This window comes from Salvelinus fontinalis, chromosome 16 (genome assembly GCF_029448725.1).
Source record: "Salvelinus fontinalis isolate EN_2023a chromosome 16, ASM2944872v1, whole genome shotgun sequence".
Taxonomy (NCBI): Eukaryota; Metazoa; Chordata; class Actinopteri; order Salmoniformes; family Salmonidae; genus Salvelinus; species Salvelinus fontinalis.
Genome location: NC_074680.1, coordinates 51,922,313 through 51,947,312, shown reverse-complemented (window position 1 = coordinate 51,947,312; position 25,000 = coordinate 51,922,313). Strand labels below are relative to the sequence as shown.

Sequence of the window (25,000 nt, the reverse complement as noted above, 5' to 3'; positions counted from 1 at the left end):
GCTTGATAACAGTCTCTTCACTCTGTCCAGCTAGATAACAGTCTCTTCACTCTGTCCAGCTTGATAACAGTCTCTTCACTCTGTCCAGCTAGATAACAGTCTCTTCACTCTGTCCAGCTAGATAACAGTCTCTTCACTCTGTCCAGCTTGATAACAGTCTCTTCACTCTGTCCAGCTAGATAACAGTCTCTTCACTCTGTCCAACTTGATAACAGTCTCTTCACTCTGTCCAGCTAGATAACAGTCTCTTCACTCTGTCCAGCTAGATAACAGTCTCTTCACTCTGTCCAGCTAGATAACAGTCTCTTCACTCTGTCCAGCTAGATAACAGTCTCTTCACTCTGTCCAACTAGATAACAGTCTCTTCACTCTGTCCAGCTAGATAACAGTCTCTTCACTCTGTCCAGCTAGATAACAGTCTCTTCACTCTGTCCAGCTAGATAACAGTCATATGTAGTCTCTTCACTCTGTCCAGCTAGATAACAGTCTCTTCACTATGTCCAGCTAGATAACAGTCTCTTCACTATGTCCAGCTAGATAACAGTCTCTTCACTCTGTCCAGCTAGATAACAGTCTCTTCACTCTGTCCAGCTAGATAACAGTCTCTTCACTCTGTCCAACTTGGAACAGTCTCTTCACTCTGTCCAGCTAGATAACAGTCTCTTCACTCTGTCCAGCTAGATAACAGTCTCTTCACTCTGTCCAGCTAGATAACAGTCTCTTCACTCTGTCCAGCTAGATAACAGTCTCTTCACTTTGTCCAGCTAGATAACAGTCTCTTCACTCTGTCCAGCTAGATAACAGTCTCTTCACTCTGTCCAGCTAGATAACAGTCTCTTCACTCTGTCCAGCTAGATAACAGTCTCTTCACTCTGTCCAGCTTGATAACAGTCTCTTCACTCTGTCCAGCTAGATAACAGTCTCTTCACTCTGTCCAGCTTGATAACAGTCTCTTCACTCTGTCCAGCTAGATAACAGTCTCTTCACTCTGTCCAGCTAGATAACAGTCTCTTCACTCTGTCCAGCTAGATAACAGTCTCTTCACTCTGTCCAGCTAGATAACAGTCTCTTCACTCTGTCCAGCTAGATAACAGTCTCTTCACTCTGTCCAGCTAGATAACAGTCTCTTCACTCTGTCCAGCTAGATAACAGTCTCTTCACTCTGTCCAGCTAGATAACAGTCTCTTCACTCTGTCCAGCTAGATAACAGTCTCTTCACTCTGTCCAGCTAGATAACAGTCTCTTCACTCTGTCCAGCTAGATAACAGTCTCTTCACTCTGTCCAGCTAGATAACAGTCTCTTCACTCTGTCCAGCTAGATAACAGTCTCTTCACTCTGTCCAGCTAGATAACAGTCTCTTCACTCTGTCCAGCTAGATAACAGTCTCTTCACTCTGTCCAGCTAGATAACAGTCTCTTCACTCTGTCCAGCTAGATAACAGTCTCTTCACTCTGTCCAGCTAGATAACAGTCTCTTCACTCTGTCCAGCTAGATAACAGTCTCTTCACTCTGTCCAGCTAGATAACAGTCTCTTCACTCTGTCCAGCTAGATAACAGTCTCTTCACTCTGTCCAGCTTGATAACAGTCTCTTCACTCTGTCCAGCTAGATAACAGTCTCTTCACTCTGTCCAGCTAGATAACAGTCTCTTCACTCTGTCCAGCTTGATAACAGTCTCTTCACTCTGTCCAGCTAGATAACAGTCTCTTCACTCTGTCCAGCTAGATAACAGTCTCTTCACTCTGTCCAGCTAGATAACAGTCTCTTCACTCTGTCCAGCTAGATAACAGTCTCTTCACTCTGTCCAGCTAGATAACAGTCTCTTCACTCTGTCCAGCTAGATAACAGTCTCTTCACTCTGTCCAGCTAGATAACAGTCTCTTCACTCTGTCCAGCTAGATAACAGTCTCTTCACTCTGTCCAGCTAGATAACAGTCTCTTCACTCTGTCCAGCTAGATAACAGTCTCTTCACTCTGTCCAGCTAGATAACAGTCTCTTCACTCTGTCCAACTAGATAACAGTCTCTTCACTCTGTCCAGCTAGATAACAGTCTCTTCACTCTGTCCAGCTAGATAACAGTCTCTTCACTCTGTCCAGCTAGATAACAGTCATATGTAGTCTCTTCACTCTGTCCAGCTAGATAACAGTCTCTTCACTATGTCCAGCTAGATAACAGTCTCTTCACTATGTCCAGCTAGATAACAGTCTCTTCACTCTGTCCAGCTAGATAACAGTCTCTTCACTCTGTCCAGCTAGATAACAGTCTCTTCACTCTGTCCAACTTGGAACAGTCTCTTCACTCTGTCCAGCTAGATAACAGTCTCTTCACTCTGTCCAGCTAGATAACAGTCTCTTCACTCTGTCCAGCTAGATAACAGTCTCTTCACTCTGTCCAGCTAGATAACAGTCTCTTCACTTTGTCCAGCTAGATAACAGTCTCTTCACTCTGTCCAGCTAGATAACAGTCTCTTCACTCTGTCCAGCTAGATAACAGTCTCTTCACTCTGTCCAGCTAGATAACAGTCTCTTCACTCTGTCCAGCTTGATAACAGTCTCTTCACTCTGTCCAGCTAGATAACAGTCTCTTCACTCTGTCCAGCTTGATAACAGTCTCTTCACTCTGTCCAGCTAGATAACAGTCTCTTCACTCTGTCCAGCTAGATAACAGTCTCTTCACTCTGTCCAGCTAGATAACAGTCTCTTCACTCTGTCCAGCTAGATAACAGTCTCTTCACTCTGTCCAGCTAGATAACAGTCTCTTCACTCTGTCCAGCTAGATAACAGTCTCTTCACTCTGTCCAACTTGGAACAGTCTCTTCACTTTGTCCAGCTAGATAACAGTCTCTTCACTCTGTCCAGCTAGATAACAGTCTCTTCACTCTGTCCAGCTAGATAACAGTCTCTTCACTCTGTCCAGCTTGATAACAGTCTCTTCACTCTGTCCAGCTAGATAACAGTCTCTTCACTCTGTCCAGCTAGATAACAGTCTCTTCACTCTGTCCAGCTAGATAACAGTCTCTTCACTCTGTCCAGCTTGATAACAGTCATCGAAACAAAAGCTAGACAGTCAGGGAGCATCTAAATTCTAAAAGCGATGGATAGAAAATTTGTACAGCGAGGATAGACTCAAGATGAAGGACAGCAGCCCCCCCCAGACATCGGTGAAGACCCAATGTGGCCCGTGGGGGTAAATCAGTTTAACACCTCTGATCTAGAACTTTCTATACTTCACCTTCTGATTCTCCACGTCACGGTACGTCATGCCAAAGTAGTCCGTCTCCAGCAGGTTCAGATGGTCACACACCTTGGCAAACAGCAGCTGGCCTCTGGCTTGTTTCTGGTGACATACACAGATCATTCAATCAATCAAATGTATTTATAAAGCCCTTCTTACATCAGCTGATATCTCAAAGTGCTGTACAGAAACCCAGCCTAAAACCCCAAACAGCAAGCAATGCAGATGTAGAAGCACGGTGGCTAGGAAAAACTCCCTAGAAAGGCAGGAACCTAGAGAGGAACCAGGCTCTGAGGGGTGGCCAGTCCTCTTCTGGCTGTGCCGGGTGGAGATTATAACAGAACATGGCCAAGATGTTCAAATGTTCATAAATGACCAGCAGAGTCAGATAATAATCACAGTGAGGTCAGCACCTCAGGAGATCATTATCCAATAGGAGGATGAGGGTAATAATATTGGAGCTCACTTCATGCTCCAATGATCACAGTACACACTAGCATATCACATAGAATGTTTGTGTCACGACTTCCGTCGAAATTGGTCCCTCTCCTTGTCCGGGCGGTCGACGTCACCGAACTTCTAGCCATCGCTGATCCACTTTTCATTTTCCATTGGTTTTGTCTTGTCTTCCATCCACACCTGGTTCCAATCCCATCAATTTTACATGTTGTGTATTTAACCCTCTGTCCCCCCCCCCCTCATGTCCTTGTCTGTAATTGTTTTCTTGTAGAGCTTATGCAACGGTGTGCTGGTGTTTACCGGGTTTTGTTTGACCCATTTATTGTTCTGTTGACGGTGGTTTATGGATATTAAAGGACACCGTTGTAAATCAGTTTTCGCTCTCCTGCGCCTGACTTCTCTGCCGCCGGTACGCACCACGCTACAGTTTGCCCAATACAGCGCTTCCCTCCAAGAGGTATGCTAGTAGTGTGGAGAATGGAACTCTCTAGTTCACAGGTGTCAAACTCATTCCACGGGGGGCCGAGTGTCTGCGGATTTTCGCTCCTCCCTTGTACTTGATTGATGAATTAACATCACTAATTAGTTAGGAACTCCCCACACCTGGTTGTCTAGGGCTTTATTGAAAGGAAAAAACAAAAACCTGCAGACACTAGGCCCTCCGTGGAATGAGTTTGACACCCCTGCTCTAGTTGATCATATCTGTTATTACCAACGCCAGTACAGTGCGTCTTGCAGGGATCAATATGGAGAAATGGTTAATTGACGAGAGAGCAAGATCAAACATGTTGAATTTGTTCTGAACTGGCCTACCTGGTCTGAACAGCTCTACCTGGTCTGAACTGGCCTACCTGGTCTGAACTGCTCTACCTGGTCTGAACTGGTCTACCTGGTCTGAACTGGCCTACCTGGTCTGAACTGGTCTACCTGGTCTGAACTGGCCTACCTGGTCTGAACAGCTCTACCTGGTCTGAACTGGCCTACCTGGTCTGAACTGCTCTACCTGGTCTGAACTGGTCTACCTGGTCTGAACTGGCCTACCTGGTCTGAACTGGTCTACCTGGTCTGAACTGGCCTACCTGGTCTGAACTGGTCTACCTGGTCTGAACTGGTCTACCTGGTCTGAACTGCTCTACCTGGTCTGAACTGGCCTACCTGGTCTGAACTGGCCTACCTGGTCTGAACTGGTCTACCTGGTCTGAACTGGCCTACCTGGTCTGAACTGCTCTACCTGGTCTGAACTGGTCTACCTGGTCTGAACTGCTCTACCTGGTCTGAACTGGCCTACCTGGTCTGAACTGCTCTACCTGGTCTGAACTGGCCTACCTGGTCTGAACTGCTCTACCTGGTCTGAACTGGCCTACCTGGTCTGAACTGCTCTACCTGGTCTGAACTGGTCTACCTGGTCTGAACTGGTCTACCTGGTCTGAACTGGCCTACCTGGTCTGAACTGGTCTACCTGGTCTGAACTGGCCTACCTGGTCTGAACTGCTCTACCTGGTCTGAACTGGCCTACCTGGTCTGAACTGCTCTACCTGGTCTGAACTGGTCTACCTGGTCTGAACTGGTCTACCTGGTCTGAACTGGCCTACCTGGTCTGAACTGGCCTACCTGGTCTGAACTGGCCTACCTGGTCTGAACTGATCTACCTGGTCTGAACTGGTCTACCTGGTCTGAACTGGCCTACCTGGTCTGAACTGGTCTACCTGGTCTGAACTGGTCTACCTGGTCTGAACTGGTCTACCTGGTCTGAACTGGCCTACCTGGTCTGAACTGGCCTACCTGGTCTGAACTGGTCTACCTGGTCTGAACTGCTCTACCTGGTCTGAACTGGTCTACCTGGTCTGAACTGGTCTACCTGGTCTGAACTGGCCTACCTGGTCTGAACTGGCCTACCTGGTCTGAACTGCTCTACCTGGTCTGAACTGGTCTACCTGGTCTGAACTGGCCTACCTGGTCTGAACTGGCCTACCTGGTCTGAACTGGTCTACCTGGTCTGAACTGGCCTACCTGGTCTGAACTGGTCTACCTGGTCTGAACTGGCCTACCTGGTCTGAACTGGCCTACCTGGTCTGAACTGGTCTACCTGGTCTGAATTGACCTACCTGGTCTGAACTGGTCTACCTGGTCTGAACTGCCCTATCTGGTTAAATAAAGGTGAAAAAAGGGAGCAAAAAAATAAAATGTTATAGACACAGAATGGCCATGACTTCCTCTCTGATGTCCTGACCCCACCCCCGACCCGCCCCATACAGCGTCTCTTAGCCCCGCCCCTATAGCGTCTCTTAACCCCGCCCTACAGCTTCTCTTAGCCCCGCCCCTGCAACGTCTCTTAGCCCCGCCCGTATAGCGTATCTTAGCCCCGCCCCTACAGCTTATCTTAGCCCCGCCCCTACAACGTCTCTTAGCCAAGCCCCTACAGCTTCTCTTAGCCCCGCCCCTATAGCTTCTCTTAGCCCCGCCTCCACAGTGTCTCTTAGCCCCGCCTCTAAAGCTTCTCTTAGCCCAGCCCCTACAGCTTCTCTTAGCCCCACCCCTACAGCATCTCTTAGCCCCGCCCTACAGATTCTCTTAGCCCCGCCCCCTACAGTTTCTCTTGTCATCGCTCTACCCCGCCCCCTACAGCTTCTCTTGTTATCTCTCTACCTCCGCCCCCTACAGCTTCTCTTGACATCTCTCTACCCCCGCCCCCTACAGCTTCTCTTGTTATCTCTCTACCCCCGCCCCCTACAGCTTCTCTTGACATCTCTCTACCCCGCCCCCTACAGCTTCTCTTGTTATCTCTCTACCCCCGCCCTCTAGAGCTTCTCTTGTTATCTCTCTACCTCCGCCCCCTACAGCCTCTCTTGTCATCTCTCTACCCCGCCCCCTACAGCTTCTCTTGTTATCTCTCTACCTTCGCCCCATACAGCTTCTCTTGTTATCTCTCTACCTCTGCCCCCTACAGCTTCTCTTGTTATCTCTCTACCTCCGCCCCCTACAGCTTCTCTTGTCATCTCTCTACAACCGTCCCCTACAGCTTCTCTTGTTATCTCTCTACCTTCGCCCCCTACAGCTTCACTTGTTATCTCTCTACCTCTGCCCCCTACAGCTTCTCTTGTTATCTCTCTACCTCTTCCCCCTACAGCTTCTCTTGTTATCTCTCTACCTCCACCCCCTACAGCTTCTCTTATCATCTCTCTACCTCCGCCCCCTACAGCTTCTCTTATCATCTCTCTACCTCCGCCCCCTACAGCGTCTCTTGTTATCTCTCTACCTCCGCCCCCTACAGCTTCTCTTATCATCTCTCTACCTCCGCCCCCTACAGCTTCTCTTATCATCTCTCTACCTCCGCCCCCTACAGCTTCTCTTGTTATCTCTCTACCCCGCCCCCTACAGCTTCTCTTATCATCTCTCTACCTCCGCCCCCTACAGCTTCTCTTGTTATCTCTCTACCTCCGCCCCCTACAGCTTCTCTTGTTATCTCTCTACCTCCGCCCCCTACAGCTTCTCTTGTTATCTCTCTACCTCCACCCCCTACAGCTTCTCTTATCATCTCTCTACCTCCGCCCCCCACAGCTTCTCTTATCATCTCTCTACCCCGGCCCCTACAGCTTCCCTTATCATCTCTCTACCTCCGCCCCTACAGCTTCTCTTGTCATCTCTCTACCGCGCCCCCTACAGCTTCTCTTGTTATGTCTCTACCTCCGCCCCCTACAGCTTCTCTTGTTATCTCTCTACCTCCGCCCCCTACAGCTTCTCTTGTTATCTCTCTACCTCCGCCCCCTACAGCTTCTCTTGTCATCTCTCTACAACCGCCCCCTACAGCTTCTCTTGTTATCTCTCTACCTTCGCCCCCTACAGCTTCTCTTGTTATCTCTCTACCTTCGCCCCCTACAGCTTCTCTTGTTATCTCTCTACCTCTGCCCCCTACAGCTTCTCTTGTTATCTCTCTACCTCTGCCCCCTACAGCTTCTCTTGTTATCTCTCTACCTCCACCCCCTACAGCTTCTCTTATCATCTCTCTACCTCCGCCCCCTACAGCTTCTCTTATCATCTCTCTACCTCCGCCCCCTACAGCTTCTCTTGTTATCTCTCTACCTCCGCCCCCTACAGCTTCTCTTCTTATCTCTCTACCTCCGCCCCTACAGCTTCTCTTATCATCTCTCTACCTCCGCCCCCTACAGCTTCTCTTATCATCTCTCTACCTCCGCCCCCTACAGCTTCTCTTGTTATCTCTCTACCTCCGCCCCCTACAGCTTCTCTTGTCATCTCTCTACCTCCACCCCCTAAAGCTTCTCTTATCATCTCTCTACCCCCGCCCCCTACAGCTTCTCTTATCATCTCTCTACCTCCGCCCCCTACAGCTTCTCTTATCATCTCTCTACCTCCGCCCCCTACAGCTTCTCCCTTCATCTCTCTACCCCCGCCCCCTACAGCTTCTCTTGTTATGTCTCTACCTCCGCCCCCTACAGCTTCTCTTGTTATCTCTCTACCTCCGCCCCTACAGCTTCTCTTATCATCTCTCTACCTCCGCCCCCTACAGCTTCTCTTATCATCTCTCTACCTCCGCCCCCTACAGCTTCTCTTGTCATCTCTCTACCCCCGCCCCCTACAGCTTCTCTTGTCATCTCTCTACCCCCGCCCCCTACAGCTTCTCTTGTTATCTCTCTACCTCCACCCCCTACAGCTTCTCTTGTTATCTCTCTACCCCGCCCCCTACAGCTTCTCTTGTTATCTCTCTACCACCCGCCCCTACAGCTTCTCTTGTCATCTCTCTACCCCCGCCCCCTACAGCTTCTCTTGTTATCTCTCTACCCCCGCCCCCTACAGCTTCTCTTATCATCTCTCTACCTCCGCCCCCTACAGCTTCTCTTGTTATCTCTCTACCTCCGCCCCCTACAGCTTCTCTTGTCATCTCTCTACCTCCGCCCCCTACAGCTTCTCTTGTTATCTCTCTACCTCCACCCCCTAAAGCTTCTCTTATCATCTCTCTACCTCCGCCCCCTACAGCTTCTCTTATCATCTCTCTACCTCCGCTCCCTACAGCTTCTCTTATCATCTCTCTACCCCGCCCCCTACAGCTTCCCTTATCATCTCTCTACCCCCGCCCCCTACAGCTTCTCTTATCATCCCTCTACCTCCGCCCCCTACAGCTTCTCTTATCATCTCTCTACCCCGCCCCCTACAGCTTCCCTTATCATCTCTCTACCTCCGCCCCCTACAGCCTCTCTTGTCATCTCTCTACCCCGCCCCCTACAGCTTCTCTTGTTATGTCTCTACCTCCGCCCCCTACAGCTTCTCTTGTTATCTCTCTACCTCCGCCCCTACAGCTTCTCTTGTCATCTCTCTACCCCCGCCCCCCTACAGCTTCTCTTGTCATCTCTCTACCCCCGCCCCCTACAGCTTCTCTTAGCCCCGCCCCCCACAGCTTCTCTTGTTATCTCTCTACCCAGCCCTCCCCCTGTCCCCTCCGTCTCTCCTCCCCCTCTCCCCTCCGTCTCTCCTGCCCCTCTCCCCTCCGTCTCTCCTCCCCCCATCCCCCTGTACTCACATCCACCGACGTGGTGTAGTCGGAGCCATCTAGCAGGGTGATTTTACACTGGATGTTTCCCTCTCCCTCCTCTCTCATCGACCTCTCCCTCTCTCCCCTCCGTCTCTCCTCCCCCATCCCCCTGTACTCACATCCACCGTGGTGGTGTAGTCGGAGCCATCTAGCAGGGTGATTTTACACTGCGTGGTCTTCAGCTTCTTCACTCCCCTCAGTGGAGACTTGATTGACAGGCGACTGGTTGACGATCTGGTTGATGAAAGGTCCTCAAACTACATCAGGGAAAAGAGTAAAGGACACAGGATGTTTAGCGATGGATTCTTCATTAGGGAGGACATTTATCTAGTGAGTGTTTGTTTGGTATGTGTTGGGATGTCACTTGACGGGAGAGAAACAGAATAACAGTGTTTCAATGATAGAAGACAATAATACAATACGGAATGGGTGCCAAAACAGATTTTTGGACGTGCACTTATCTACAATGGTTATCCCATCGTTACTGGTAATACAATTAAGATTGGTCCCGTCGTCATGACTACATAGAGAAGCGTTACATCCCAGTAACAGACTGGTTGCCATGACCGCAGAGTATAGAGTCACAGAGAGAGGAGTTTAACACTAGAACCGCCATAGGCCAACGGCCACTGACGCCTGATTTTGTCCATTTAATAAATTGCCCCCCACCCCCAAAAAAGCAATGTCCTGCTCCTTTTCCTGACTTTTCCTAAATGTTATATTTTACACCACTCATTTGTCAGAATTTTGAAAACAGAAAAGTATTTAGCGTCTTTTTACCAGTTATTTTCACACCTAATTCTAACTTAATCCGCCAAGACAATGTCCTGTAGGACGTTGGTACCCGGCCAGGCTCCAAGACAATGTTCTGTAGGACGTTGGTACCCAGCCAGACTCCAAGACAATGTCCTGTAGGACGTTGGTACCCGGCCAGGCTCCAAGACAATGTCCTGTAGGACGTTGGTACCCGGCCAGACTCCAAGACAATGTGCTGTAGGACGCTGGTACCCGGCCAGGCTCCAAGACAATGTTCTGTAGGACGTTGGTACCCGGCCAGGCTCCAAGACAATGTCCTGTAGGACGTTGGTACCCGGCCAGGCTCCAAGACAATGTCCTGTAGGACGTTGGTACCCGGCCAGACTCCAAGACAATGTGCTGTAGGACGCTGGTACCCGGCCAGGCTCCAAGACAATGTCCTGTAGGACGTTGGTACCCGGCCAGACTCCAAGACAATGTGCTGTAGGACGCTGGTACCCGGCCAGGCTCCAAGACAATGTCCTGTAGGACGTTGGTACCCGGCCAGACTCCAAGACAATGTCCTGTAGGACGTTGGTACCCGGCCAGGCTCCAAGACACTGTTCTGTAGGACGTTGGTACCCAGCCAGGCTCCAAGACAATGTGCTGTAGGACGTTGGTACCCGGCCAGGCTCCAAGACAATGTCCTGTAGGACGTTGGTACCCAGCCAGGCTCCAAGACAATGTGCTGTAGGACGTTGGTACCCGGCCAGGCTCCAAGACAATGTCCTGTAGGACGTTGGTAAACCGGCCAGGCTCCAAGACAATGTCCTGTAGGACGTTGGTACCCGGCCAGACTCCAAGACAATGGGCTGTAGGACGCTGGTACCTGGCCAGGCTCCAAGACAATGTCCTGTAGGACGCTGGTACCCAGCCAGGCTCCAAGACAATGTCCTGTAGGACGTTGGTACACCGCCAGGCTCCAAGACAATGTTCTGTAGGACGTTGGTAACCAGCCAGGCTCCAAGACACTGTTCTGTAGGACGTTGGTACCCAGCCAGGCTCCAAGACAATGGGCTGTAGGACGCTGGTACCTGGCCAGGCTCCAAGACAATGTCCTGTAGGACGTTGGTACCCGGCCAGACTCCAAGACAATGTCCTGTAGGACGTTGGTACCCGGCCAGACTCCAAGACAATGTTCTGTAGGACGTTGGTAACCAGCCAGGCTCCAAGACAATGTTCTGTAGGACGTTGGTACCCAGCCAGACGCTAATGCGTCTCTCTCTCCTCACTGAATGAATGACAAATGGATGAATGGGTGATAATTGTTGCACCTTACTTCACAATAACTTTTAAATGACTTCACAATGTAATTTAAACTAGGCCTAACTGCATGATAAGGAGGGTGAAGAGGCCAGGCCGTTGTACTGTTAAAGCTGTTCTGCCATTTTGTCCCCAGAAGAAAATCAAATTTTCCACCTCACTGACAACAAAGTACTTTGACTTCTGCTTTGTGAGACGGGAAAAAAAACAGGTACTTTGGCCTGCAAGACATTATGGCTTTCCTCACTTTTGAAATGCTGTGAGTGAATCTCAATGTTCAAAAACCATTTAACTCCTTCCTCCATCCTCCATCCTTCCTCCATCCTTCCTACATCCTTCATCTTTCCTCCATCCTCCATCCTTCCTCTATCCTTCCTCCATCCTTCCTCCATCCTTCCTCTATCCTTCCTCCATCCTTCCTCTATCCTTCCTCCATCCTTCCTCTATCCTTCCTCCATCCTTCCTCCATCCTTCCTGCATCATTCCTCCATCCTTCTTCCATCCTTCATCCATCCTTCATCCATCCTTCCTCTATCCTTCCTCCATCCTTCCTCTATCCTTCCTCCATCCTTCCTCCATCCTTCCTCCATCCTTCCTTCATCCTTCCTGCCATTCCTCCATCCTTCCTCCATCCTTCCTGCATCCTTCCTGCATCCTTCCTCCATCCTTCCTGCATCCTTCCTCCATCCTTCCTGCATCCTTCCTCAGCTCAATAGAAACGTGACCTACAGATGACAAAGGTAATTTGAGTGACTTACAGACATGACTGTGCCAGAACTAAAGTGCGTGTGTGTGTGTGTGTGTGTGTGTGTGTGTGTGTGTGTGTGTGTGTGAGTGTGTGTGTGTGTCGGTACGTCTGTGTGTGTGTGTATATGTGTGTCAAATCAAATCAAATGGTATTGGTCACATACACATGTTTAGCAGATGGTATTGTGGGTGTAGCGAAATGCTTGTGTTTCTAACTCCAACAGTGCAGTAATATCTAACAAGTAATATCTAACAATTTCACAACACATAGCCAATACACACAAGTCTAAGTAAGGAATGATGAATTAAGAATACCCACGACTGTTCAAATGTTTTCAGGTCACTTAGAAATGTGACCCCATGTCTTTTTCTGTCCATTAAAATAACATACAATTGATCAGAAATACAGTGTAGACATTGTTAATGTTGTAAATGACTATTGTAGCTGGAAACTGTAGATTTTTTAATGGAATATCTACATAGGCGTACAGAGGCCCATTATCAGCAACCGTCACTCCTGTGTTCCAACGGCACGTTGTGTTAGCTAATCCAAGTTTATCATTTTAAAAGGCTAATTGATCATTAGAAACCCCTTTTGCAATTACTGTATGTTAGCACAGCTGAAAACTGTTGTTCTGATTAAAGAAGCAATAAAACACCAATTTGTAAGTCGCTCTGGATAAGAGCGTCTGCTAAATGACTTAAATGTAAATGTAAATGTAAAACTGGCCTTCTTTAGACTAGTTGAGTATCTGGAGCATCAACATTTATGGGTTCGATTACAGGCTCAAAATGGCCAGAAACAAATAACTTTCTTCTGAAACTGGACAGTCTGTTCTTGTTCTGAGAGATGAAGACTATTCCATGCGAGAAATTGACAAGAAACTGAAGATCTCGTACAACTCAGTGTACTACTCCCTTCACAGAGCAGCGCAAACTGTCTCTAAACAGAATAGAAAGAGGAGTGGGAGGCCCCGGTGCACAACTGAGCAAGAGGACAAGTACATTAGAGTGTCTAATTTGAGAAAAGACACCTCACAAGTCCTCAACTGGCAGCTTCAATAACTAGTACCCACAAAACACCAGTCTCAACGTCAACAGTGAAGAGGCGACTCCGGGATGCTGACCTTCTAGGTAGAGATGCAAAGAAAAAGCCATATCTCAGACTGGCCAATAAAAAGAAAAGATTCAGATGGGCAAAAGAACACAGACACTGGACAGAGGAAGATTGGAAAAAAGTGTTATGGACCGACAAATCTAAGTTTGAGGTGTTCGGATCACAAAGAAGAACATTTGTGAGACGCAGAAAAACTTAAAAGATGCTGGAGGAGTGCTTGACGCCATCTGTCCTGCATGGTGGAGGCAATGTGATGGTCTGGGGGTGCTTTGGTGGTGGTGAAGTGGGAGATTTGTACAGGGTAAAAGGGATGTTATAGAAGGAAGGCTATCACTCCATTTTGGCAACACCATGTCATACCCTGTGGACGGCGCTTAATTGGAGCCAATTTCCTCCAACAACAGGACAATGACCCAAAGCACAGCTCCAAACTATGCAATAACTATTTCGGGAAGAGCTGGTATTCTGTCTATAATGGAGTGGCCAGCACAGTCAACCCTATTGATCTGTTGTGGGAGCAGCTTGACCGTATGGTACGTCAGAAGTGCCCATCAATCCAATCCAACTTGTGGAAGGTGCTTCAGGAAGCATGGGGTGAAATCTCTTCAGATTACCTCAACAAATTGACAACTAGAATGACAAAGGTCTGCAAGGCTGTAATTGCTGCAAATGGTGGATTCTTTGACGAAAGCAAAGTTTGAAGGACACAATTATTATTTCAATTAAAAATCATTATTTATAACCTTGTCGACGTCTTGACTATATTTCCTATTCGTTTTGCAACTCATTTCATGTATGTTTTATATAGAAAACAAGGACATTTCTAAGTGACCCCAAACTTTTAAACGGTAGTGTATATGGACGAGCCATGTCAGAGCAGCATAGACTATGATACAGTAGAATAAAATACAGGATATACATATGAGATGAGTAATGCAAGATATGCAAACATTGTTAAAGTGACTGGTGTTCCTATTTATTAAAGTGGACAGTGATTTCACGTCTATGTATATTGGCAGCAGCCTCTCGTTGATAGTGATGGCTGTTTAACAGTCTGATGGCCATGAGATAGAATCTGTTTTTCAGTCTCTCGGTCAGCTTTGATGCACCTGTACCTCGCCTTCTGGATGATAGCGGGGTGAACAGGCAGTGGCTCGGGTGGTTGTTGTCCTTGATGATCTTTTTGGCCTTCCTGTGACATCGGGTGCTGTAGGTGTACTGAAGGACAGGTAGTTTGCCACCGGTGATGCGACTTCTTCACCACGCTGTCTGTGTGGGTGGACCATTTCAGTTATGTCCTTGATGTGTACCCCCTAGGTCCTTGAAGCTTTCCACCTTCTCCACTGCTGTCCCGTCGATGTGAATAGGGGGTTGCTCCCTCTGCTGTTTCCTGAAGTCCACAATAATCTCAATTGTTTTTGTTGACGTTGAGTGAGAGGTTATTTGTGTGTCACCCTCAGTTTCTTCTCCTTCTCTCTGTCTCTTCTCCCTCCTCTCTGTCTCTTCTCCTCTCTCTGTCTCTCCTCCTCTCTGTCTCTCCTCCTCTCTGTCTCTTCTCCCTCCTCTCTGTCTCTTCTCCCTCTCTCTGTCTCTCCTCCTCTCTCTCTGTCTCTCCTCCTCTCTGTCTCTTCTCCTCTCAGTCTCTTCTCCCTCCTCTCTGTCTCTCCTCCTCTCAGTCTCTTCTCCCACCTCTCTGTCTCTCCTCCTCTCTGTCTCTCCTCCTCTCATTCTCTTCTCCCTCCTCTCTGTCCCCCCCATGTCTCTTCTCCTCCACTCTCTCTTCTCCTCTCAGTCTCTTCTCCCTCCTCACTGTCTCTCCTCTTCTCTGTCTCTTCCCCCTCTCAGTCTCTTCTCCCCAATCTCTGTCTTTCCTCCTCTCTGTCTCTCCCCCCTCTCTGTCTCCCCCCCTGTCTCTTCTCCTCCACTCTCTCTCCTCCTCTCTGTCTGTCTCTCCTCTCAGTCTCTTCTCCTCTCAGTCTCTTCTCCCTCCTCTCTGTCTCTCCTCCCTCTCTGTCCCCCCTGTCTCTTCTCCTCCTCTCTGTCTCTCTCCTCCTCTCTGTCTCTCCCCCCTCTCTGTCTCTCTCCTCCTCTCTGTCTCTCCCCCCTCTATGTCTCTCTCCTCCTCTCTGTCTCTCCACCCTCTCTGTCTCTCTCCTCCTCTCTGTCTCTCCCCCCTCTCTGTCTCTCTCCTCCTCTCTGTCTCTCTCCTCCTCTATGTCTCTCTCCTCCTCTCTGTCTCTCTCCTCCTCTCTGTCTCTCTCCTCCTCTCTGTCTCTCCCCCCTCTCTGTCTCTCTCCTCCTCTCTGTCTCTCCCCCCTCTCTTTCTCTCTCCTCCTCTCTGTCTCTCCCTCCTCTCTGTCTCTCTGCCTCTCTCCTCCTCTCTGTCTCTCTCCTCCTCTCTGTCTCTCCCCCCTCTCTGTCTCTCTCCTCCTCTCTGTCTCTCCCCCCTCTCTTTCTCTCTCCTCCTCTCTGTCTCTCTCCTCCTCTCTGTCTCTCTGTCTATCTCCTCCTCTCTGTCTCTACCCCTCTCTGTCTCTACCCCTCTCTGTCTCTTCTCCCCCCTCTCTGTCCCTTCTCCCCCTCTTTCTCTCTCTCCCTCTTTCCTCCCCTCACTCTTCTTCCTAAAACCTAAACATTATTCATAAATCCTCATAATTTCATGCTCTATTTCCACTCTTCTATCAAACAACATATTTCAATATTCATACAATTTCCCTGTTATGGTTAATCTTATTCATGTCGCCAGAAGATGACAAGGGAGCTACGTTAATGTCGAGAACAAAGAGGTACTGCAGCTACCAACCCTGTCTCTCTGTGTGTGTGTGTGTCTGTCTGTCTCCGTCTCTCTCTGTGTGTGTGTGTGTGTGAGTGTGAGTGTGAGTGTGAGTGTGAGTGTGTGTGTGAGTGTGTGTGTGTGTGTGTGTGTGTGTGTGTGTGTGTGTGTGTGTGTGTGTGTGTGTGTGTCTGTGTGTGTGTCTGTGTGTGTGTGTGTCTCTCTCTCTGTGTGTGTGTGTGTGTGTGTGTGTGTGTGTGTGTGTGTGTGTGTGTGTGTGTGTGTGTGTGTGTGTGTGTGTGTGTGTGTGTGTGTGTGTGTGTGTGTGTGTGTGTGTGTGTGTGTGTGTGTGTGTGTGAAAGCAGCACTGCAGCTAAAGTACAAGCCCTGCAGAAGAGACGACTCCCTGTATACTAGTCCTGGATAGAAGAGCATTGAAGAAGCTGTAGCTACTCCTCCCACACAAATTCCCTCTTAACGATGACCACAACTTAATACCGTTTCCCTCAACCTGAAAAGGTTTAGGACTTTACAGAGAATAGTCCGATTCCGCAGTGAGCAGCTCGCTGCCCAACAACTCTGGAAATTAATACACAATTGCCATGTTTTTTTAGTTTAAGCTGAAATGTGTTCAGACCTCTACATAAGAGTCGTCTGTATGTGAGAATCAGTCAAGAGTGGCTACGCAGCTGTGTCTAATCCCCACATGCAGGGATAGGTCAACTAAACTACCTCATCTGAGAAGATGCCCCCTTTAGAGCACAGACCTGGGATCAGCTTACTCTCTCAAAATCACAACCTTAACAATTAGGCTCAGAAACACATAACTGATCTTAGATCAGAGCGGACCTCTTTTATTGGCCTGACCCGAGAGTCCTGGAGAAAACGTCCCCTCCTATGACTTAGGCCATGTCCCAAAGAGAACCCTATTCCCTACATAGTGCACTACAGGCCCCATAGGGCTCTGGTCAAAAGTAGTGCACTATATAGGGAATAGGGTACCTTTAAAGACATAGCCTTAGTGCTGGACCTGAGTCTCTCCTCTTTCTATAGCAGTTGGTTTTCAAACCCCAGACATTTCACAACTGTGTGGAGGCTCTAACTATCTCACCTGATTCACTAGTCAAGGGCTTGATTCACTAGTCAAGGGCTCGATTCACTATTCAAGGGCTCGATTCACTAGTCAAGGGCTTGATTCACTAGTCAAGGGCTCGATTCACTAGTCAAGGGCTTGATTCACTAGTCAAGGGCTTGATTCACTAGTCAAGGGCTTGATGATTAGTTGACTAGTTGAATCAGGTGTGGAGGCTCTAAACTATCTCACCTGATTCACTAGTCAAGGGCTTGATGATTAGTTGACTAGTTGAATCAGGTGTGGAGGCTCTGGAATAGAACGGTTGGGGGTGGATTGGTTGTTGGTCCCCGACAAGAGGTTTGAGAACCACTGGTCTACACTACTCTTGCCTGTCTTGGAAGCTGAGGAGAGGGAGGAGGATGTAGCCTAAAGATAAGTGCATCTGGCTCAGGACGACCTCTGTCGACAAGCACGTACTGAAGATAACATAAGCTTTAGCGTCTAGAGAAACAGACAATCTGCAGTCTGCCAGCCTAAACTCAGACACCACAGAGAAACAGACAATCTGTAGTCTGCCAGCCCAAACTCAGACACCACAGAGAAACAGACCATCTGTAGTCTGCCAGCCCAAACGCAGACACCACAGAGAAACAGACAATCTGTAGTCTGCCAGCCCAAACTCAGACACCACAGAGAAACAGACAATCTGTAGTCTGCCAGCCCAAACTCAGACACCACAGAGAAACAGACAATCTGTAGTCTGCCAGCCCAAACTCAGACACCACAGAGAAACAGACAATCCGTAGTCTGCCAGCCCAAACTCAGACACCACAGAGAAACAGACCATCTGTAGTCTGCCAGCCCAAACTCAGACACCACAGAGAAACAGACAATCTGTAGTCTGCCAGCCCAAACTCAGACACCACAGAGAAACAGACAATCTGTAGTCTGCCAGCCCAAACTCAGACACCACAGAGAAACAGACAATCTGTAGTCTGCCAGCCCAAACTCAGACACCACAGAGAAACAGACAATCTGTAGTCTGCCAGCCCAAACTCAGACACCACAGAGAAACAGACAATCTGCAGTCTGCCAGCCCAAAGTGACTCAGTTCTCAAACCACCAATATTATAAGTTGAAGTTCTCAATCCAATATAATATACATTGGTTCCTCCTTTAAAAGTTGAGTCATACTGCGGCACACCCTGCGTGCTGCTGCAGCAGTCTGTGGCTCGTCATTTAATTCTCAGCCATTTCTTCTGTTACTGCAAGTCATTGCTAGTTTGACCACCAAAGGGCATCTTTGAGAAGCATTTGATAGTATTCCGTATTGGCAATACCAGAGAATTCAAAACCTTTTTTGTAATAACATGGTTTATTTTAAGAAATTTGGCTTAATTCATTTGATTAATATTATGGTGTTTCTATTCAGAGAAAAACGACAAACGAAACCCTCAGCGTTTCTGTTAGGATGGGATGGAAAATATGGCGCTGTACAACGTGACGGTCGGGATCAGGCTACAGGATTGGACGATTCTACATTGTTTGCCTTAATAAGACAACTTTGTTCCAATATTTATGTAAATCAGTGATATGTATTCCCATAGTAATTCGTTATGGATCCATAACTAAATCAACATCTGTATTTTGAAAGACCATTTTTTTTAAATTTTACTAACGAAATGTGTTTATTTGTTTATTAGGCTACTGTGCAGTCTACAATACATACTGTAGTTAACATGGGAAAGTGCCTAATTCCTTACATAAGGGAGAGCAGGCCATGTCTGTACTACAGAATGCGGGGCACGCGGGAGACCGGGGTTCAAATCCCCGTTGGGGAGGAAGGAGTAGGCTGTCCTTGTAAATAGGAATTTTTTCTTAACTGATTCCATATGTGTTATTTCATAGCTGTGATGTCTTCACTATTATTCTACAATGTAGAAAATAGTGAAAATATAGAAAAATCCTTGAATGAGTAGGCGTGTCCAAACTTTTGACTGGTACTTGCTTAACTCATTTGATTAATATGATGGTGTTTCTATTCAATGAAAAACGAAAAAGCCTCTGGGTTTTCTGTTAGGATGGAACGGAAAATATGGCGCTGTACAACGTAATGTCCGGCAGTACAGTACTGGGCTATTTACCTAAAGAATCCCTGTGTCGTGCTTGTCTCAGAACAGCACGAAACAGTGCAAATATAGTTGTAAGCTTTTGCTTCTAACTTCAATATGCTCTTTAAGGACAATAAAGTCAAGGTACTGGAGTAGCCATCACAAAGCCCTGACCTCAATCCTATAGAAAATTTGTGGGCAGAACTAAAAAAGTGTGTGCGAGCAAGGAGGCCTACAAACCTGACTCAATTACACCAGCTCTGTCAGGAGGAATGGGCCAAAATCACCCAACTTATTGTGGGAAGCTTGTGGAAGTCTACCCAAAACGTTTGACCCGAGTTAAACAATTTAAAGGCAATGCTACCAAATACTAATTGAGTGTATGTAAAACTTCTGACCCACTGGGAATGTGATGAAAGAAATAAAAGCTGAAATAATTTCACGCCCTGACTTTAGTTATATTCTTTATTATTTGGTCAGGTCAGGGTGTGACAAGGGGTGGTTTGTTTAGTTTTTGTCTTGTCTAGGGGAGTTTGTATTGTCTAGGGGTATGTAGGTTTATGGTGGCCTGGATTGGTTCCCAATCAGAGACAGCTGTTTATCGTTGTCTCTGATTGGGGAGCCTATTTAGGTTGCCATTTTCCATGTTGTTTTTTTGTGGGTAGTTGTCCATGTTTAGTTGCCTGTGAGCACTACGTTGGCGTCACGTGTTCAATTGATGTTTTATTGTTTTGGTGGCGAATTCTTATATTAAACAAGTATGTACGCTCAAAACGCTGCACCTTGGTCCACTCCTTTAAACGGCCGTGACACATAAATCATTCTCTCTACTACTATTCTCACATTTCACATTCTTAAAATAAAGTGGTGATCCTAACTGACCTAAGACAGGGAATTTTTTACTAGGATTAAATGTCAGGAATTGTGAAAAACTGAGTTTAAATGTGTTTGGCTAAGGTGTATGTAAACTTCCGACTTCAACTGTAGCTTGGCTATTAGACAATTCTTTAGTAAAGGTTGAATAGTCTATTGTTCAGCTAATAGCCCATCCTCATCAACCATTGTTTGCAGAATTCACATCCTGCTACGCTTGTGAAAAACTAATAATAATACGTTTTTTCCCTTTTCACGTTAAAGATTCCAATTGATAAAGTTTTATTAGCCACAATCGGCCCCAATCCCAATTAATACATTTGGGCACAGTCGATAGCATGCTGGACTTTGGGCTAGAATGTTGAGGGTTCGAAACCTGAGTTTATAATGAATGAGTTTGATACACCTGGTTTTGGATATGGCTGAAAAAAAACTTGCTAAATAGCGAATTTTTGTAAATTAACTTTATGACAAAAAAATATGCTCAAAAATCGTTTGTCTCTAAATTAACTAACATATTCCTCTCAATTGTACATTTTTCACCTGGTTATTTCTGGCTGGTGTACTGTGTCCAGCGGCGGCTGGGAAGTGCTCAACTGCCTTCTCCTTCTGCTGCTTGGGCTCAGAATCCGCTCCTGATTCAGTCATCATGGCCAATCACACTGGAAAAGAGAGAGAGCTGGAGAGAGAGATAGAGAGATAGAGAGATAGAGAGATAGAGAGATAGAGAGATAGAGAGAGAGATAGAGAGAGATAGAGAGAGATAGAGAGAGATAGAGAGAGAGAGAGAGAGATAGAGAGAGATATAGAGAGATAGAGATAGAGATAGAGATAGAGAGAGAGAGAGAGAGAGAGAGAGAGAGAGAGAGAGAGAGAGAGAGAGAGAGAGAGAGAGAGAGAGAGTTTGTGTGTTAGGAGAGGATTTACACCCACCATTCCTAAACCAGAGGGAGCTCAGAGCCACTATCACGTACTACTAAATCAAACCAAATGTTATTTTTCACATGCGCCTAATACAACAAGTATAGACTTTACCGTGAAATGCTGAATACAACAAGTATAGACTTTACCGTGAAATGCTGAATACAACAAGTATAGACTTTACCGTGAAATGCTGAATACAACAAGTATAGACTTTACCGTGAAATGCTTAGTTACGAACCCTGTCACAATAATGCAGTTATAAAGTAACGAAGTTGACAAATAGATAATAAGATAGTAATACTATAAAATAAAAATAACGTTTCCATTGATCATCCTTGAAGTTTCTACAACTTGATTGGAGTCCACCTGTGGTAAATTCAATTGACTGGACCTGATTTGCAAAGGCACACACCTGTCTATATAAGGTTCCACAGTTGACAGTGCATGTCAGAGCAAAAAACCAAGCCATGATGTCGAAGGAATTGTCCATAGAGCTTAGAGACAGGATTGTGTCGAAGAACAGATCTGGGGAAGGGTATCAAAACATTTCTGTAGCATTGAAGGTCCCCAATAACCCAGTGGCCTCCATCATTCTTAAATGGAGGAAGTTTGGAACCACCAAGACTCTTCCTAGAGCTGGCCGCCCGGACAAACTGAGCAATCGGGGGAGAAGGGCCTTGGTCAGGGAGGAAGAACCCGATGGTCACTCTGACAGAGCTCAAGAGTGCCTCTGTTGAGATGGAAGAACCTTCCAGAAGGACAACCATCTCTGTAGCACTCTACCAATCAGGCCTTTATAGTAGAGTGGCCAGATGGAAGCCATTCCTCAGTAAAAGGCACATGACAGCCCCTTGGAGTTTGTCAAAAGGCACTTAAAGGACTCAGACCATGAGAAAAAAGATTCTCTGGTCTGATGAAACCAAAATTGAGCGTCACATCTGGAGGAAACCTGGCACCATCTCTACAGTGAAGCATGGTGGTGGCAGCATCATGCTGTGGGGATGTTTTTCAGTGGCAGGGACTGGGAGACTAGTCAGGATTGAGGGAAAGATGAACGGAGCAAAATACAGAGAGATCCTAAATGAAAACCTGCTCCAGAGCGCTCAGGACCTGGGGACTGGGGAGAAGGTTCACCTTCCAACCGGACAACGACCCTAAGCACACAGCCAAGACAACGCAGGAGTCTTGGCTAATATGTAAACATTTCTAAAAAAACTGTTTTTGCTTTGTCATTTTGGGGTATTGTGTGTATATAGATGAGAAGAAAAAAACGAACATTTTAATCAATTTTAGAAAAAAGCCGTAACGTAACAAGGTTGGGAAAAAGTCAAGGGGTCTAAATACAGTCCAAATGCACTGTATGTGATGACCCCCTGTAGTTATACATCATTTGTACACTGCAACTTGACCTCAGGAACCCCAATTTTGACATTTAATAGAGTACAGATGGATTACTAGATTGAATAGAGTACAGATGGATTACTAGATTGAATAGAGTACAGGTGGATTACTAGATTGAATAGAGTACAGATGGATTACTAGATTGAATAGAGTACAGATGGATTACTAGATTGAACAGAGTACAGATGGATTCCTAGATTGAATAGAGTACAGATGGATTAGTAGATTGAATAGAGTACAGGTGGATTACTAGATTGAACAGAGTACAGATGGATTACTAGATTGAATAGAGTACAGATGGATTACTAGATTGAATAGAGTACAGATGGATTCCTAGATTGAATAGAGTACAGGTGGATTACTAGATTGAATAGAGTACAGATGGATTCCTAGATTGAATAGAGTACAGGTGGATTAATAGATTGAATAGAGTACAGATGGATTCCTATAGTGAATAGAGTACAGATGGATTAATAGATTGAATAGAGTACAGGTGGATTACTAGATTGAATATAGTACAGATGGATTACTAGATTGAATAGAGTACAGATGGATTACTAGATTGAATAGAGACAGATGGATTACTATACTGAATAGAGTACAGATGGATTACTATACTGAATAGAGTACAGATGGATTACTATACTGAATAGAGTACAGATGGATTACTATACTGAATAGAGTACAGATGGATTACTATACTGAATAGAGTACAGATGGATTACTATACTGAATAGAGTACAGATGGATTACTATACTGAATAGAGTACAGCTGGATTACTATACTGAATAGAGTACAGGTGGATTACTATACTGAATAGAGTACAGATGGATTACTAGATTGAACAGAGTACAGATGGATTACTAGATTGAATAGAGTACAGATGGATTACTAGATTGAATAGAGTACAGATGGATTACTAGATTGAATAGAGTACAGGTGAATTACTAGATTGAACAGAGTACAGATGGATTACTAGATTGAATAGAGTACAGATGGATTACTAGATTGAATAGAGACAGATGGATTACTAGATTGAATAGAGTACAGATGGATTACTAGATTGAATAGAGTATAGATGGATTACAAGATTGAATAGAGTACAGATGGATTACTAGATTTACTAGATTGAATAGAGTACAGATGGATTACTAGATTGAATAGAGTACAGATGGATTACTAGATTGAATAGAGACAGATGGATTACTAGATTGAACAGAGTACAGATGGATTACTAGATTGAATAGAGTATAGATGGATTACAAGATTGAATAGAGTACAGATGGATTACTAGATTGAATAGAGACAGATGGATTACTAGATTGAACAGAGTACAGATGGATTACTAGATTGAATAGAGTATAGATGGATTACAAGATTGAATAGAGTACAGATGGATTACTAGATTTACTAGATTGAATAGAGTACAGATGGATTACTAGATTGAATAGAGTACAGATGGATTACTAGATTGAATAGAGTACAGATGGATTACCAGATTGAATAGAGTACAGATGGATTACTAGATTGAATAGAGTACAGATGGATTACTAGATTGAATAGAGTACAGATGGATTACTAGATTGAACAGAGTACAGATGGATTACTAGATTGAATAGAGTACAGATGGATTCCTAAATTGAACAGAGTACAGATGGATTACAAGATTGAATAGAGTACAGATAAATTACTAGATGTACTAGATTGAACAGAGTACAGATGAATTACTAGATTGAATAGAGTACAGATGGATTACTAGATTGAATAGAGTACAGGTGGATTAATAGATTGAATAGAGTACAGATGGATTACTAGATTGAATAGAGTACAGATGGTACAATTGTAAAGGATGAATTGTATAAATAAATAGCATATTTAAGTTTTAAGTAAAATGGTTTAAACCAAATAATGGCGCCGGAGGGGATGGCTGCCGTTTTACGGGCTCCTAAACAACTGTGCTATTTTGTTAGTTTTATGGTCGGCGTAATGAGGAGACCAAAGCGCAGCGTGATGTAAATACATATTTTTAATATAAGACGACTGAACACGAAGAACACTAACAAACTATACAAAATAACAAACGAACGTGAAACGCTATAAACACGGAGTGCAGACATTGAACATCAACATAGACAATAACCCACAAACCAAACTGGAAATGGCAACCTAAATAGGATCCCCAATCAGAGACAATCAGAAACAGCTGCCTCTGATTGGGAACCAATCTAGGCCACCATAGACCTACGTATTCCTAGACTAAAACACACAACCTAGACATACAAAAACCCTAGACCAGACAAAAACACAACATACCACCCTTGTCACACCCTGACCTAACCAAAATAATAAAGAAAACAAAGATAACTAAGGTCAGGGCGTGACAGTTAGTTTTTTTCACATTGTTTGTAACTTATCTTGTACATAATGTTGCTGCTACCGTCTCTTATGACGGAAAAGAGCTTCTGGACATCAGAACTGCGATTACTCACCTCGAACTGGACAAAGATATTCACCTCGTACTGGACGAAGATATTCACCTCGTACTGGACGAAGATATTCACCTCGTACTGGACGAAGATATTCACCTCGTACTGGACGAAGATATTCACCTCGAACTGGACAAAGATATTCACCTCGTACTGGACGAAGATATTCACCTCGAACTGGACAAAGATATTCA

General features: G+C 45.8%; 1 protein-coding gene across 7 annotated transcripts in view; it reads right to left on the bottom strand.

Annotated features, from left to right (window-relative positions):
• LOC129813328 (protein 4.1-like) overlaps window positions 1-25,000 on the bottom strand; it is a 114,558-nt gene that overhangs the window by 86,693 nt on the left and 2,865 nt on the right. For all 7 annotated transcript variants that reach the window (XR_008753154.1, XM_055865690.1, XM_055865688.1 and 4 more), the window contains exons 2-4: window positions 20,538-20,656; window positions 9,360-9,497; window positions 3,234-3,338 (exon numbers count right to left, since the gene is read on the bottom strand). Coding sequence is in view for 6 of the 7 variants with exons in the window: in XM_055865690.1 (XP_055721665.1) it covers window positions 3,234-3,338; window positions 9,360-9,497; window positions 20,538-20,645 (351 nt within the window). In the remaining variant the exon portion in view is untranslated. The remainder of the gene's footprint in view (window positions 1-3,233; window positions 3,339-9,359; window positions 9,498-20,537; window positions 20,657-25,000) is intronic.